General features: G+C 40.5%; 1 protein-coding gene across 6 annotated transcripts in view; it reads left to right on the top strand.

Moving 5' to 3' along the window:
* Positions 1-17480, top strand: part of LOC137341190 (septin-9-like) — a 233772-nt gene that overhangs the window by 207745 nt on the left and 8547 nt on the right. For all 6 annotated transcript variants that reach the window (XM_068004217.1, XM_068004213.1, XM_068004216.1 and 3 more), the window contains 3 exons: positions 1540-1657; positions 10580-10675; positions 11370-11466. In XM_068004217.1, the coding sequence (XP_067860318.1) occupies positions 1540-1657; positions 10580-10675; positions 11370-11466 (311 nt within the window). The remainder of the gene's footprint in view (positions 1-1539; positions 1658-10579; positions 10676-11369; positions 11467-17480) is intronic.

Raw genomic sequence — 17480 nt, 5'->3', positions numbered from 1 at the left:
CATATTACGTACAGGAAGATCAGAGGCAGTGGGCTGAACGGCTAATCCTTTCTAACTGCTGCCTTGAGATTTCTTTTGGGGGAGGGGAAGTAAAGGAAAGAGCTACATTCAGTTCCTGCAATGGTACACTAACAATGCCAGAACCATTGTTACCATTTTTTAAATCCCTAGATCCTGCAAAAGCAGGATAAATGATCCTGCAAATGTACTGTCATAGATTAACTACTACACACAGTTACTGGAGCAATATTTTTAATACTGTTAATTTTGTTTTCATGACTTTTTATTTCCTTTTATTTCTTGTACTCTTCCCTTCAAGAGAAGTGGAGCGAGTAGTTATTTTTTCCTATCTTTTTGGGGCGGGGGGGGGAAGTCCATTCAGTCTGAAGTACCACCACCTCCCCCACCCAACTACTGCTCTTCAAAAACGGTCTTAAAAATAAATTCATTTTAATACGTTTCCAACCTTTAGAGTTAATTCTGTTGCTACTCAAAAGCAATCCATAGATACTTGTCTCATTACATTTTCAGGCAAAATGGATCTGATTGGGTGATGTATTGAGCAGGTCTGTATTTGGCTGGGTCAAGCCACAGCAGATACAATCCTTTGCAATGGTGGTTTTGCACCAGGATTGCCATCCAATATGTTTTAGCTGTTGTCTCCCAGTATGAGGTGGTCGTCTAACATGTCCTGTCTGGTGCTATTCAGGGATACTTCCAGTTTCTGGTTATGTGGTCCTTAAGTTTCTTGATAAACCTTGAGTCAATCATCTCAGTCATGAATCAGAAAGCCATACAAATGAGGACTGATTCTGTCGAATTCAAAATGGCTCCTGTACTATTTTAGGAATTATTAAGAACAGGAGGATTTGCCTCATTTGTATGAACTTTAAGTTACCATTTTTCCTGTTCCTTTTCTGATACTCCAATTTTGTATAATGACTGTGATGGAAAGAAACCATTTTTTAGTGATACTGCAACCACTACACACGAGTTAACCAGTGGAAATGGAAATATAGGTTCCCAGCTGGCCGCCTCTCTTTTTAAATGTTCTGCCATTGTTACAGTGCAGTATGTCTGTTATTAAGGTCTTTGCATGCGAACAGTTTCAACATACAAATTAAATTTTCAAAAGCTGTCAAATTGGTTAAAACTGTAGTTCAAAGCTATCAAAAGCAAGCATTCATTCTCACACTAAGTCTAAAAAAAAAATCTCCCATTCAAGGTATTTATCAAAGACAGTCTGACCACTTGCAAGGAAATTGGCACTCATCCAGTACTGTAGTTATCTTTGGTGAAGAAATCAGTGTTCTGAAGACACAGTTAATATTTTATATTTGAAAAATCTCATTTCCAAAGTTGAGAGTTGCTTCCATAATTGAAGTTCAAAGTGAACACTTTGGAACTGGAACTGAAGAAATTGAGTGAACAAATAGAAAATTTGCACACTTAGTCCCCATTACTTTTCTTGGCTTTTAAGTGCAACCTGAAAATGCATGTGCTCATAGCTTTATTAATGCATCTTTTTCCCCCCCCCAGTCTTCGACCTTTAGACATAGAATTTATGAGACGACTGAGCAAAGTGGTAAACATTGTCCCTGTCATTGCAAAAGCAGACACGCTAACACTGGAAGAGAGGGACCTCTTCAAGGAAAAGGTAAGCTAATTATATTTGAATAGCCATTTTAAACTAAATAATTGTCATCTGTATGGCACGCTGCCATTTTCATTTTCTCCCATTTCCTGTCGAGGTGATTTCTGTTGCCTGAAGGAAGAGTGTTAAAAACCAAACAAGCTGCTCTTTTTTTTGGAATAGTGTCAGCGAGCTGGGAATTTAAATGGAATCTTGGGACTTTTTTTTGGCAGTTGCAGGTTGTTGTTTTCTGAGTTTAAATGTGGTGGCCTGAGCTATGGCCAGCTGTAGAGTACAAGCTGTGCTTCCACACTGGCACTTGTGAACCCAAATGGAGAAAATGAGCAGTGTTTTATCAGGCGGAACACGTTACATACAGTAATGTTTGCCCTTTTTGCACCTCCACTCACAATCTGAATGATTTTCCTTTCATTTTCGACTCTGACAGTCTTTTCAGTAAAGTTGCTGGCCCCTGTGGTTTAGTTGCTAAATGCACAGTCAGCGTGGGAACGAACCATACAGATTAGGAAGATCCCTGCTCTTTGCTGAGTTATTTGATTACAGCCTCGATGATGCCACAGGTGCTGCAGTTGGCCTCGTCTCTCTTGGGCTGGGGAGGGGTACTCGCTCTTGGATGCTTTCCCAATGTTTGGGAAGTGCACGTATGTGGATATGGGGTGAGGACAGAAGACGATCAGGTTCAGCTGTGACGGTCAAGTGGTCTGCTGACACCAAGGCCTCGGCTTTCCGTTGGGCTATTGTGCCAGTGGAAGTGAGGTTGGCATGCATTTTTGCCTGCCTCTGAGATACCCCTCTGATTCCATTCAGTTTTCCTTTCAGGGACCGTTATAATACTGGAGGTCAGCTCACAGGCCTCTCCTGGGGAATCATGCCAGGCTGGAGATGGAAATGTGCAGCTGAAGACCCGAGGGGATGCTGCAGCTCTGGCAGTAAAAAGAGGTGGCAAGCATGCTGCCTGCCAATAATTTTTTAAAAATATATGGAGAATCGCCATCTTTCCTGATGGAGATTGTGCAGCACCATGCTCTGGGAGCTATTGTATAGGCCCCTCTTCAAGGTCAGCCTGGTGCTCCCTTGATAACTTCTGAATGCCGGACACAGGGACCGAATAGGCAGTTCCTGTGTCCAGCATTCTTGCAGGCTGTGTTTTCCTTTATTTGCATTTTGTTAGCATGTGTCTACATGGCTGTGGTGGGTGGAGTTTCTCTTTCCACAGTGAGGCCATGAAATACAGATGGGGAAGCGGGAATGCAGCTCAACGCATTTCCGAGTCATTTTTGCCTCTGTCCACCGCACATCTGCCGTTAAATTGGAGAAGAGGGTAGCGGAAAGCCTCGCCCCTACTGTCCATGCTCAATGAACAATAGTCAATTAGGCGAGGTACTGAACTGTACCCTAGCATGAGTCAGTGCCATTGGAAGGGGAGTGGAAAAAAACTGGAGGAATAATGCCATAAAAATCTTTAAATCAAAATGCCTCATTTAATTTTTCATGTAATTCAAACATTGAATGCTAAATTTAGTTTCTCAGTATGTTTTATTTTGAATTCCCCCTCCATGTAGGCTCCTTTCTGTTATTCTTTGACTAACATGGTCAGCAAGTACCTGCACTCAGGGTTCAGGAAAATTGCTCTGTAATCAACACAGAGCAGTCCAGATTTACTGGAGCAATGCAGGCTTGTGTTTCTTCCCTTCCTGTATGAAAATGATGTCCCTTTGCTTGTAGCCACATCTGACAATCTGTCTGAGATAATGTGGTGGAACTGTACAACATAGTATTATGGGTTATCTCCAAGACTCTGATTGGGGTTGGTTGTTAGTGGTAAGTTGTTTCTCTAAGTGGTGATGCAATGGATTGGAGCTCCAATACATCTTTTCCGTGATAGATTGGACATGAGCTTGGCTCTGTACTGAGATAATAATCTATAACTTTCATTGTCTTCAAAACTGGACTTTCAAAGTGCCATCAAAATATCACTATCTTCCTTATAAATCCAACAAATTGGGATCAGTTTCATTTTTTTTTTAAAAAGGCTAAACCTCAAACTCTACAGTGCCAAACACCCCAAACTGCTGTTGGTAACGCAAGTATAGATCACAATTGAAACTGAATTGAAACCATTCACTTACTAGGAAAAAATTGCAGATTTAACACACAATAGAATTTCCTTTTTCTATAGATTGTTACTGAACCCATATCCATTTTTATAAATTGTAAAATGATGTGACATTTAATTTTGAAATCTTCATCTAATTTAATCTGTGTAAGTTAACATAAAAAGTTGTGCCAGTTTGTAACAAGATTTACTTGCTGACTTATTCAAATAATTAAAATGCATTAAAATGGTCAAGAAACCACAATGTCCACTCATCAAAGGGGAATATATGAACATAGCCCATTTAAAGATGGTAGAATTGAAAACAAAACTGAAATGTATGCTTCATATATTCTTTAGCTGTACATTGTGAGCAACCTAATGGTTACACACTTTTACAAAGTAATTGCAGAAATATATCACTAAGGGCCAACTATAGCGCACAAGTATTAAAAGTTACATACAACTGGACTGGCATATAACCAAAAGGGCCTTCAGCTCAAAGATTTTTGATGCATTATTCAAACAATTAATGGAAATCTGATTGTTCTTTTTGGTAGGACTGAATATGCAGTGGCTGGCCAACCTGTCTTTTTCATCTCTGGGATCAGGGTTTGAATCCAGCCAAGACAGATGGGATGAAAACACTCTTATTTTGTGAACTGAAAGGGTCCTATTTAAAATAAAATGGGGTATTCTCAATCCAGTCAGTAATGGACATGATTTGTACAGCACAAAATTAGCAGTGTGACTGACAGCATTTCAACCTGGTGCTGCAATTGCAATGCTATTAGTGGGATTGACGGAGCCCCCTGTCACTGAGCCCTAACACATGTAGAGTGCTGCTTTCTGACCTCTGACTTCAGATAGTTTGTTCCAGTTTGAGAAGAAATGATTGGGCAGCTGGTAATTCACAAGTTGGAAGGGATACAGCGCAGATTCACAAGAATGATAGCAGGGCTTAAAGGGTTTTAACATGAGGACAGGTTGCTCAAACGTGGTTTGTATTCCCTTGATTTTAGAAGATTGAGGGGTGATCTAATAGAGGTCTTTAAAATGATAAAGGGAAATTAGTACAGATTAAAAATAAACTATATCCTCTGGTGGGGGAATCCAGAACAAGGGGGCATAATCGTAAAACTGGGCCATTTAGGAGTGAAATTAGGAAGCATTTTATCACTCAAAGGGTCGTGGAAATCTGGAACTTTCTCCCTCAAAAGGCTATGGATGAGGGGTTAATTGAATTTTTTAAGACAGAGATCAATAGATTTTTTAAGTGCATCAAGGGGTATGGAAAAAAGGCAGGTAAATGGGGTTGGGGTACAGATCAACCATGATCTAATTGAATGGCGGAACAGGCTCAGGGAGGCTGAATGGCCTACTCCTGTTCCGTTGCAAGAACCCACAGATTTGTGACTTATATAATCATGGAATCATAGAAAATAGGAGCAGGAGTAGGCCATTCGGCCCTTCGGACCTGCTCCGCCATTCAAAATGATCATGGCTGATCGTCTAACTCAGTACCCTGTTCCCGCTTTTTCCCCATGTCCCTTGATCCCTTTAGCATTAAGAAATATATCTGTCTCCTTCTTGAATACATCTAATGACTTGGCCTCCACTACCTTCTGTGGTAGAGAATTTCACAGGGTCACCACCCTCTGAGTGAAGAAATTTCTCCTCATCTCGGTTCTAAATGGCATACCCCGTATCCTGAGACTGTAACCCCTGATTCTGGACTCCCCAGCTATCGGGAACATCCTCCCTGCATCTAGTCTGTCTAGATCTGTTAGAATTTTATATGTTTCGATGAGATCACCTCTCATTCTTCTAAACGCTAGGAATCAGTCTGGTAAACCTTCATTGCACTCCCTCCATGGCAAGGACATCATTCCTCAGATAAGGAGACCAAAACTGCACACACTATTCCAGATGTGGTCTCACCAAGGCCCTGTACAACTGCAGTAAGACATCCCTGTTCCTGTACTCAAATCCTCTTGCAATGAATGCCAATATACCATTCGCCTTCCTAACTGCTTGCTGCACCTGAATGCTCGCTTTTAGCGACTGATGTACAAGGACACCCAGGTCTCGTTGCACCTCCCCTTTTCCCAATCTATCACCATTCAGATAATAAACTGTCTTTCTGTTTTTACAACCAAAGTGGATAACCTCACATTTATTCACGTTATACTGCATCTGCCATGTTCTTGCCCACTCACCCATCTTGTTTAAATCAATTAGCTGGGGCCCAAGCACTGATCCCTGCGGTACCCCACTAGTCACTGCCTGGCACCCGGAAAAAGACCCGTTTATTCCTACTCTCTGCTTCCTGTCTGTCAACCAATTCTCAATCCATGCCAGTATATTCCCCCCAATCCCGTGTGCTTTAATTTTGCACACTAATCTCTTGTGTGGGACCTTATCAAAAGCCTTCGAACAATGCTACCAACTACGATAATCTATTAGAAATTGGAAATCAGTGTACTATACCACCAATTTGCTTTATCCTTTAAAGCTGAGGTTGAAAGCCAAGTGTAAAACAATAAAGCAAGACTAGTTCTTGGTGTAGTCATTTCTTCTACTATTGGCCTGGATTGATAGCTTTATAGGGCCGTTTGGCACTAGTGCTGGAGGTACAATATAAAGATGGTGTTGGAGGCGACAAGGATGGCTTGTTAGAAAACTGGAAAATTTGCACCAATGCAGGTAGGGAGTGTCGCTCTGAGGCGGAGTTGAGCATTTTTGGAGAGGAATAGAAGGAGCTTTACTCTGAACCTGGTAGTGTAGTAAGGTACCAGGAAGTGCTCGATGATAATATTGCTGATTTTTTTTTTAAGTGAAAAAAGAGTCCCATTGACCCGCCTTTAGTTGCACAAAACTCTACCATATTAACTGTGCTGTTGTAAATATTTACAAATGATACAGAAACTAAATTCATGAAGGATACTTGCAACAGGACTGCAAGGTTTATAATCAACTGCACTCCTATAATGTGGCAGCACCTTCAAAGTCGGAATTCTTAAACCCAGTGCTCGAGATTATGTGCTCCGCATGTGACCTGGCACTTGTACACTCAAATGAACCAAGGGTGTAACTGCAAGAACAAGGTTACAGTATGTGTTATATTACAAACATCACCAGGCCACAGATTTCATCAGGATGTTGGTCAGTACTTTTTTTAATAGCTCAACTGTTGACAAAATATGAGCCCGAACTAGATTCTCCAAATCAAATAATCCATAGATTTAAAATGAACCATAAGATGCCATTTGGTGCACCTATTCTAAGGTTGGAAGTAGCAAAATTTGGTGGTAGTGCTGCTGCTGCAATATTATTCCAACTTTCGTTGCAACTGAAATGAATTTGACACTTATTTCAACATTTTTTTTTTGGCTTGGATTTTTTTCTTGCTGTTGCAAAGCCATATGTTACCCTGAGGGAAAATTGAGTACCAGCGACTGACCTGGGAAACATGAACCATTTTTACACATCCCCAGTGACAGTCGTGGAAACAGATGCTATGAACTGTTGAGACATAAGGATCAATAACTTGGCTCTGTAAGCAATTTCGAAACCAAATTGAGCTATTTTTATTATAACTCGTGTTTACTTTTTTTTGACGTTTTCAATAAGCCATAAATCTTGATGTGCAATGACCAGCTGAAGTGTTCAAGCTGGGGCCTCTGGTCCTGATCCAGCCTGTGAAGTGTGGGTTATCAAGCTCACTAAGCCCCAGTTCCCTTGCGGTGGCATTTTGAGATCAAATTTTTTAACTAAAACGGCCCAGGGTGGAATTTGCATTTTGTTATTGCTTTTAAAATTATCTTGCATATTTTCATTAGCTTCTATTTTGGCGTCATCTGCTGCTGAAACCCTCATCCGTGCCTTTGTTACCTCTAGACTTGACTGTTCCACTGCTGTCCTGGCCAGCAGCCTCCCACTTTCCACCCTCCATAAACTTGAGCTCATCCAAATCTCTGGTGCCTGTATCCTAACACACACCAAGTCCCATTCACCCATCACCCCTGTGCTCGCTGACCTACACTGGCCTCCAGTCCAGTAATGCCTCAATTTTAAAATTCTCATCTTTGTTTTCAAATCCCTCCAGGGCCTCACCCCTCCACATCTCTGTAACCTCCTCCAGCCCTACAATCCTCCAAGATCTCTGCGCTCCTCCAATTCTTGCCTCTTGCGCATCCCCAATTTTAATCACGCCACTATTGGCGGCCGTGCCTTCAGCTGCCTAGGCCTTTGGAACTCCCTCCCTAAACCTTTTCGCCTCTCTACCTCTCTCTCCTTTTAAGACGCTCCTTAAAACCCACCTCTTTTGGTTACCTTTCCTAATATCTCCTTATGTGGCTCAGTGTCAAATTTTGTTTGATAATCGCTCCTGTGAAGCACCTTGGGATGTCAAAGGCGCGATATAGTTGTTGTTATTGAGGAGTGGCGCTGGTTTGCGACTTGAGAAAGTTTAAGGGTGTGTGTGAAAATGACAAGTCAATTATTTAGGGAATTTCTGAAGGTGTTTTTCTGTGATTTTAATGAACAGGTTTACTTTTGTTGCAGTGCCTGGTGATGTGCGTGTATTGAAAATGTGCTGCTTGCAGGTTACCTTAAGACCCCCTGCTCCCCAAATCACAGGACATTCACTCAGGCTTCTCATTCCAGTGTTTTAATCCATTGAACCCGTTGGTCTTGGCTGTTTAGTTGCAGTCATTATGGAAATTCTAATTTGCAATTGCACAATAAAGTTTTTTTTGGAGGGGGGGGATATGGAGGAAAATGCACCATTTTGTTTTCTCATCTCATTGTTAGCTTATCCCCTCAATCACATGAAATGTGTCATTACTGTTTCTTCACCATTTTTTGGTATCTGATTTCCTCAGAAATTTCTGATGCAATATAATCTGTAGAATGTTATTCAAATGGAGCCTTAAGCAACATTTGTTTGTGACAAGTTCCCACAACTGATAGTTGAGTTATGGATAAAAAAAAACTGCTTTCTCTCAATAAGATAAGGATTTTTCACAACCCAAGGCCCCTTTCCGCCAATCAGAGTGACATCTGTCAATCGTCCGCCTCGAATTTAAAATTCCAAAACTACAGCAGCCAGAAGTAAGCTGCATTTGTACTAGCCAATGCTTCCTTGAAAGTTGCCATTTCCAAAATGATTCCCAACATGGACAATTTGGTTGAATCTAAGAACCAGTTTCTTCATAATTACGTCACATTAGTTATAGAGTAGCTTACATATTGTCTGTTGATGAAAGAAAAATAAATGATTTATTCTTGTTTAATTTTAGCAACTTTTGTGATATGTTAATTGTTATCTTCAGCACAGTGTTGCTTGAATGTGGTCTTTGTGTTTCAATTGTTTTGCAGGGTTCCTAGGCTCCATGATAAGTATCTGAGAATTTTTCGGCAACTTTATTTAAAGATGCATAAAATCAATTCTGTTAATTGGCAAAGGTGCCATAAAGTACATGTGTCAGCATGGCATGAGATACTGAACAAACCTTGGAGCACAGCAAAACCAGTAGTACAATTTGTATGATACTAACCTTTTTTAAGCTTAAAACGGGGGTTATAACCTTCCATGAAAATTTCATTAGTATGAATGTTGATGGGTTTTTTTATTCGTTCATGGGATATGGACTTCGCTGGCGAGGCCGGCATTTATTGCCCATCCCTAATTGCCCGTGAGAAAGTGGTGGTGAGCCGCCTTCTTGAACCGCTGCAGTCCGTGTGGTGACGGTTCTCCCACAGTACGAATATCTTTAAATGTGGATCACTGCTGCTTGTACTGAGAGCAGTACAAATGACTTTGTAATGTTAGGTGGCTGTGCCAGTCTAACTTTGTCAACAGCAGCTGCACATTATTGATATTTACTGCAGGCAAAGCTTTCAGATTTGGAAGGGGGAGTAAACCATGCGACTATTACAAAAATTGTATGGAGAAAAAGTTGGATAAAAAATTAATTTTGAACAATCTTTCCCTTAAGAAGAAACCAGGATGACAACTTCCTCTATGCATAGGTAACGCTGCGTGATGTAGTGAGGAATTTAAATCCATCTAGTTGATCTCTGGTGGTGCTGCACTCAAGGAATCAAGACCAAATGCACTCTTCACGTATTAGAGGGCAGGACATAATTGGGCCAGGGTGCATAGCGGTAATCAATCCACTTTAAAGTCTTACCTTCTGTCCTTATTTCTATTCAATACTAATGATTTGATATTATTCCCAGTAAATCTCCTGTGGTGTTACACATTGGGTGGGTAATTTTCAACTTCACTGCCTGAGTAGTGACCTGGAGGGAGTGGATTATTCACCCATTGTAGAACCCGTCCAATTTACATTCCATTGAAAACAGAATGAAAATTGGACTGGTTCTATAAGTGATACAAGCTGAGGAGCTCAGTGGGAAGGTGTAGTTGCAACATGACAAGTTTACAAAGGTAGTTTCCTTTGCAAGGACGTTGGGATTTATAACGGACACAAACGTGTGCAAAAATGTGACAACAGGAAGTAAGGAAATGTGTGCAGATGGGAAGGTGAAGAAGGGAATAGCTCCTTCCCAAATCAACTTAAAAATTGATGTATACACAGTTAACACAGCAAGAGTTGTGACTAATACTTAAACTTTGCAAGGCAGCAATCACCTGCAAAATGTATCTGGAAATTAACATCAAAAGGAGTGGAGAGGTGACAGTAAGCAAGTTTGAAAATGCACTTCCTGAGTGCATCTAAGTCAACAGGCTTTTTAAAAAAATTGTAACTAATCTGCACGGCGACTGGTTCAAGCATGATTAAGGGTTTATCTTATTGCAGATCAGAAATGACCTTCAGAAACATGACATTGATGTGTATCCTCAAAAACCATTTGATGAAGATGCAGAGGATCGACTAATAAATGACAAAATTAGAGTAAGTGGAATTTGTTTCTTCTAATTTCCAAGTATTTTGTTTGATAATGCACCTGTGAAATGCCTTGGGATATTTTACTATGTTAAAGGCACTATATAAATGCAAGTTGTTGTGTGTATATATATATATATATATATAACCTGAAACTCCTTGATGTTGTGCTTGAAGTTAAACATGAATTCTGGAGGGAAACCAAAGGTTCATTTCTAGAGGGATAGAATTGTAAAGCAGGGAAGTTATGTTAAACTTGTATAGAACCTCGGTTAGACCACACTTGGAGTACTGTGCACAGTTCTGATCTCCGTATTATAAAAAGGATATCAAGGCACTGCAGAAGATGCAATAAGATTTACACGGATGATACCAGAACTGAGAGGCTATACCTATCAGTAAAGATCAGGCTGGGGCTCGTTTCTCAAGAAACGGGTAGACTGAGGGATAAATCCATCTGCCACAGTTTTGCCCACTCACTTAATCTATCATTGTCCCTTTGTAATGTTATGCTCCCGTCTACACTACTTACTATGCCGCCTATCTTTGTGTCATTGGCAAACTTAAATGTATGGCTCTCTATTGTCTTATCTAAGTCATTAATAGTTGAGGACCATTTTAAGAAAAAAAAAGCAAACTTACATTTATACAGAAACTGACATAAAGGCCATTGGTTTCATAATTTTGCTTTTCTATTATTCAGGAAATGGTGCCTTTTGCAGTGGTTGGAAGTAACCTCGAGTACCAGGTAAATGGAAGGAGGATCCTTGGTCGAAAAACAAAGTGGGGAACTATTGAAGGTAATTCGAAGAATAATTTTAACAATTAGACTCTAGTTACAGAATAGAATCATCAAATGGTACAGCACAGAAACAGCCCCTTAAACCCATCAAGTCTGTGCCAGGGTTTTCTCCATATGAGGCACTTAGTTTATTTGCAATCTCCTGCTGCCTACCCATATCCTTCAATATTCCATTATTTTAAGCAACTGTCTAGTTCACTTTAAAATCATTTATGGATTCTGCTTCAACAAATTTGTGGCAGGGAATTCCATATGCTAACCATCCTTTGGAAAAGGCATTTTTTTTCTAACTTCCCCTTGTTTTTGTGATTATCGGAAATTAATATTTACCTTTTCATAGCCCTTTAAAATCCTGAAGACATCTATCGGATCACTGTGTAATCATGGTTATTATGAGCTTAAAAAACCCGAACTTCTTGTAACCTATCAGCCTGGTAACATCCTAATAAATCTATGCTGCACCTTGTCTATTGCTTTTATATCCTCCTTATAATGGGGTGCCCAAAACTGTACAATTTGTAGCCTAACAAGGTTTTGCAATAAGTTCCACATTACCTCCTTGCTTTTGTATTCCATGTCTAAGTACAAAAATAAATATTCCGTTTGACTTTCTGTCGTTATCTTTGCCGCAATCTTTAATGTCCTATGTAGCTGCACAAATAGTTTCCTCTGCTCCATTTAAAATCTTACTGTCTAAGGTATGTTTCATTTAACATAAAAACAGTAAATGCTGGAAACACTCAGCAAATCAGGCAGCATCTGTGGAAAGAGAAACAGTTAACATTTCAGATTGATGACCTTTCATCAGAACTATGTTTCATTTACCTATTAATTCCAAATTTCTACACTGAACTGCATCTGCCAGCCTTCTGCCTCTATTCTCTCTACCCTGCTAACCCATGCATGAGCTCCTGTAGTCTTTCACAATCCTTATCAAATTTTGCCTTGCACTCATTTTGGTGCCAGCAGCAAATTCCAATACCATTTCCTCAATTCCTGAGTCCAGAACATTTATGTTTCCAGACTGATCCCATTGGAGCAACATTCACCACATCCTTCCATTGTAAGAAATTTGCTTTTATCCCTACCCTTTGTTTCCTACCCTCTAACTTATCTCCCTATCCATGGGACCAAATACCTCTTAGTACCGTTATCCTTGTCATAACTCTTTTACGTGGTATTGTACCAAATGCTTTTTGAAAATCTGTATAAACCACATCCACTGCATTTCCTTTGTCCATTACTTGTTATCTTCAAAGAATTCTATAAGGTTGGTCAAGCATGACCTGTCCTTCAGCAATCCATGCTTGCTGGAGCTGACTAACTCACGTTTCTCCAGGTGCTCCGTAATTTCATCCCGTGTTAAGGACCCTGATAATTTACTGACAGTTGAAGGAAGACACATTAGCCTGTAATTTTGTGCATAATCCCTGTATCCTTTTTCTGAACAGGAGAGTTACATTTGCCATTCTCCAGTCCTCTGGCATTACTTTCCTTTCCAAAGAATATTGGAAAATTATGACTAGAGCCTCCACTATTTCTTATGGCTTCTCTTAGGATCCTGGGATGTAAATCACCAGGTCCTTATTATCTCCTCACCTTAAGTCTGAGTAACTTCTTTCATATATTTCTCTTTCAGTAGTACCTTTTACTAACTATTCTATATCCAAATCTTGCTCTATGATGCTGTGGTATTGTTTATGATTTATCTCCCCTGAGTTGCAATCCTTATGTACATCATAGGTATACAGTAGTTGATAACTGTCAGAGGGCTTCAGACGTTAAGAGTTTCCTCCACAGCCTCATTCCTACATCCCCACCAGATGGTTGTCCACCTGCCTTACTCTTCGTTCTCTACTGCAGAGTTTCTCTGATTGTTTCTCATGCTCAGTAACCTTAAGCTTGAGCGTATCTAAGTTTGCTGACGATACAAAGTTAGGTGGGAAAATAAGCTGTGCGGAGGACACAAAGTCTGTAAAAGGATACAGACAAGTTTAGTGAATGGGCAAGAAGGCGGCAGATGGAGTATAATGTGGGGAAATGTGAAGTTATTTACTTTGGTAGGAAGAATAGAGAAACAGAATATTTTTTAAATGGTGAGAAACTATTAAATGTTGGTGTTCAGAGGGATTTGGGTGTCCTTGTACGTGAAACACAATTAACATGCAGGGTACAGCAAGCAACCAGGAAGACAAACGGTATGTTGGCCTTTATTGCAAGGGGGTTGGAGTACAAGAGTGAGGAAGTCTTGCAGCAATTGTACAGGGCTTTGGTGAGACCACACCTGGAGTACTGTGTACAGTTTTGGTCTCCTTACCTAAGGAAGGATATACTTGCCTTCGAAGCGGTGCAACGAAGGTTCACTAGATTGATTCCTGGGATGAGAGGGTTGTCCTATGATGAGAGATTGCGGAGAGTGGGCCTATAATCTCTGGAGTTCAGAAGAATGAGAGGTGATCTCATTGAAAGATAAGATTATGAAAAGGCTGGGCAGGGTAGATGCTGAGAGGCTGTTTTCCCTGACTGGAGAGTCGAGAATTTGGAGGCATAGTCTCAGGATAAGGGAGTGAGCCATTTAGGACTGAGATGAGGAAGAATTTCTTCACTGAGGGTTGTGAATCTTTCGAATTCTCTACCCCAGGGGGCTGTGGATGTTCAGCCGTTGAGTATATTCAAGGCTGAGATAGATAGATTTTTGAACGCTAAGGGAATCAAGGGATATGGGGATCGGGTGGGAAAGTGAACTTGAGGTCGAAAATCAGCCATGATCTTATTGAATGGCGGAGCAGGCTTGAGGGGCCGTATGGCCAACTCCTGCTCCCACTTCTTATGTTCTTACAATTTTCTGAACTTAATAAAAAAAAAACCTGGTTCCAATTTTGTGGCAAACTATTATATTGTAATATTGTCATACGGTCGATATGGAATGTATGGGTAAATTGTTCATTGCTTATGGATCAGGTATTGATTCGTTATGGTGGAACATCTTGTGATAAATCCAATGATGTTTGGCACTAATTGTTCTTTCTCCTCCTCCTCCTCCTCCTCCCGTCCCCACGTAGCACGATTTTCTAAATCTTACCAATCGTGTTAGAAGTCTTCTTTCTGGTTCTCGTCACTGTTGTAAAATGTTCCTCCTCAACACATGCACACTGTAGCCATGATACTACCATGACAAATCTTTGCAAATAACATTTTGCTGTCTGGTAAAACTAGTAGACTAGGATCTTTCTAAGAACAGACATTAACTGCAAACAAGAGAAGGACGAAAAAGTGAAGTAGATTTCAAATGGAGGTGTGGAGTACAATTTTATTTTGTGTGTGTGCTATTTACTAAACCTTTGATCTGCAAATTACAGACTAATTACAGGAACTTCCATCTCCCATTATTGACTCACTGATTTATAAGTACCACATTATATTTCCACTGTTTATAAAATGACTTATTTCCTTCATCAGTGGTTAAAGTGGAAACTACTTAGTGTTTTACACCTTGGAAAAGTTTTTGTAACCTTTTGACCTGCTCCCGATTGCACAAATCCGGAATAATCACCATCACCTGCACCTTTCCTCATGTCTGACTTTCCTCCAGCATGAACATTTTAAAAAGTGCTTTAAGAATAGTTTTTTTTAAAAATGCTGCAAATTATTTGGGAAGGGAAAACATGAAAAAAATGGAACATTATATTGGAGAGAAGCAGGAAGTGTAAACGCAGGACTTTCGTGGAGAGGATTCAGTAGATAATGAGCATTGCAACAAGGGCAAATGTTGTCACAAGGAATACTAAGTGGGAGGTTATTTTCTTTCCCTTTTTTTTTGCTTTGTTTCATGTTGAGGCAGAACTACCCATATTCTGTGAAGACACTCTGAATTTACAATACTTTATGAAGCAGTTTCCCTCCCACTAAGCTACAGGCAATCTCTGTTCCTATTAGTATAGAGCTCTATCAAGCTGTGGTGCTATCTGAAGGGAGATAGCAGCACATTGGCTGTTTCAGATCACTTGGGTCCTCTGAGTATGCACCTGCAATCAACAAACCAATGCCTATATAACACTAAAACTTCTCAGCAATTGAAGTCAAATTGGCGGCTGCGTTGTTTGAGTGTTACAATCCTAAACCCAGCATTGAATGATAAAGGAGAAATTGGATTTATTATGGTTGAAGGACATTAACATTCAGCAGCTCACTGTGTGCTTGCAAACTTGATCCTGGATACTGACTAACTTCTCCAGTCTGGATCGAACTATTCACTGAATTACAATACTGATACAGCACTTACTGTGGTTAAAGGAACATCTAGATATTCTCAACCTCAAACTGATGCATCATTGCATTTTATTTTAAAACAAAATTCAATTATTTCGAACTACATTGTGCCCTTATTCTTTGTTTTCCTACGTTTAGCAACTTTGTAATGGAATATAGCTATGTTGCAGTATAAATCTTTTCACTTCCTGCTATTGCTAATTATACATATTTTGTATCCTGAAACTTATAATAGCCTCTCAGTAAATCTTTCTGAGCACCTTAATCTCACAATTAGATCATCTTACTCCAAGAATGTAACTTCTCTTGCATCCCTATCTCTCTTTCTCTCTGACCTATCAGATAGTAAAGAAAATACATTTGTGTCACTGGTTGTTGCATCTGCAATAGGTCATTCAGGAGTCTATTTTAATTTGGTTGGACAATTATATAACAGACTCTTCTGTTGGGATCATGTAGAAGCTTTCATACTCTTGTTGGTACCTTTCTGTTTCCATGTATTTGTGGTATAATTTCTGAGATGCACTTTAATCATCAGATTTCAATGTAGGAGCATTGGGTATTCCTTTTATCAAAATAAAGCTTTCACTTGAATTTTTCTTGCTCCTTTCTGTGCCTTATCATCTCTGAATTCCATAATGCATTGGTTCTTCCTTGATTGGTAGATTGGCTTATTCAACTTTCCATGTGCTGTTGATCACCTGCTGTTCAATGGGAGAATCTTGTTACACATTCCCACCTTCCCATGATGACAGTCTGTACTGACTTCTCCTCGAGTCTGTTTGACAATGGGTAGTATGGACTTCAAGTAATGTGAATAAAATTCCATTGTTTGCAAACTATCTGAACTTTGCACTTGTAAGCTAAGGTGTATTCGCCTATAAATTCGGCCGAACAGTTCCCGTTATTTGGGTGCTAATTGGCCCACTAAGCCCCAATATGGCGAGCAGAAAGTGGGCCCACATTTCTGGCTGGAAGTCCACTGCCTGCCATATTGGGGAAGGAAAAAAAAATAGGCATCCATTACCCACACCTGAAGCAGACATTAGTACGTTTGCATATGCAAATAAAGGGCCTAACACTGGCTTGAGGTCCCTTGTCTAAGATTGGTTTGCCTTGAGGCACCCATTGCCATCGCTGACTGCACTCAGGGAAAACAGCCCAACAGATCGCTCGCCCAGCCAAGAAAGTAAGTAACTTACCTGAATGTAGAGCTAGGAGAAGCAGGAGTGTCACCCACCCCCCGACCGCATATCATAGGAACCGATCGCTGTCCCTCCTCCGTCTCTCCTGGCCCCGTGATTCCCGGACCCCCAGCCCAACCTAATCCCAGAATCGGCCGACCCCGAACCCACTTACCTGAGGGCCGCTGGGACAATAACAGCGATCCGATATTGCACAACTCTTCGCCAGTGGGTTCTGATGCTGTGTCTGTTCCATTATAATGAGGCCCAAGGCCCAATATCCAGGGAGCCTCTGGTCCTACCATTCAGGCACCGGGTTTGTACCCTGCGCCTCCTGGGAGTGCCCGAATTTCTGGACCACTGTCACTAAAAGCTTGATCAGATATCCCATGTCTGGAGAAAATAGCTTTATGTAATTTATCACTATTTTACTAGTGGGTGTTGTGTATTGTGCATAGCTCTGGGTAACTTGAGTGCTCAGTAATCATCAGGTAGTCCTTTCCCTGCCATGTAAATGAATCAATGCCTACTTTTTGGTAAAGTCAATGTGGCACTGGAT

The sequence above is a fragment of the Heptranchias perlo genome, chromosome 23 (genome assembly GCF_035084215.1).
Source record: "Heptranchias perlo isolate sHepPer1 chromosome 23, sHepPer1.hap1, whole genome shotgun sequence".
Taxonomy (NCBI): domain Eukaryota; kingdom Metazoa; phylum Chordata; class Chondrichthyes; order Hexanchiformes; family Hexanchidae; genus Heptranchias; species Heptranchias perlo.
Note: the sequence above shows the minus strand (reverse complement) of the source record. Positions and strands in the feature narration are given on the sequence as shown.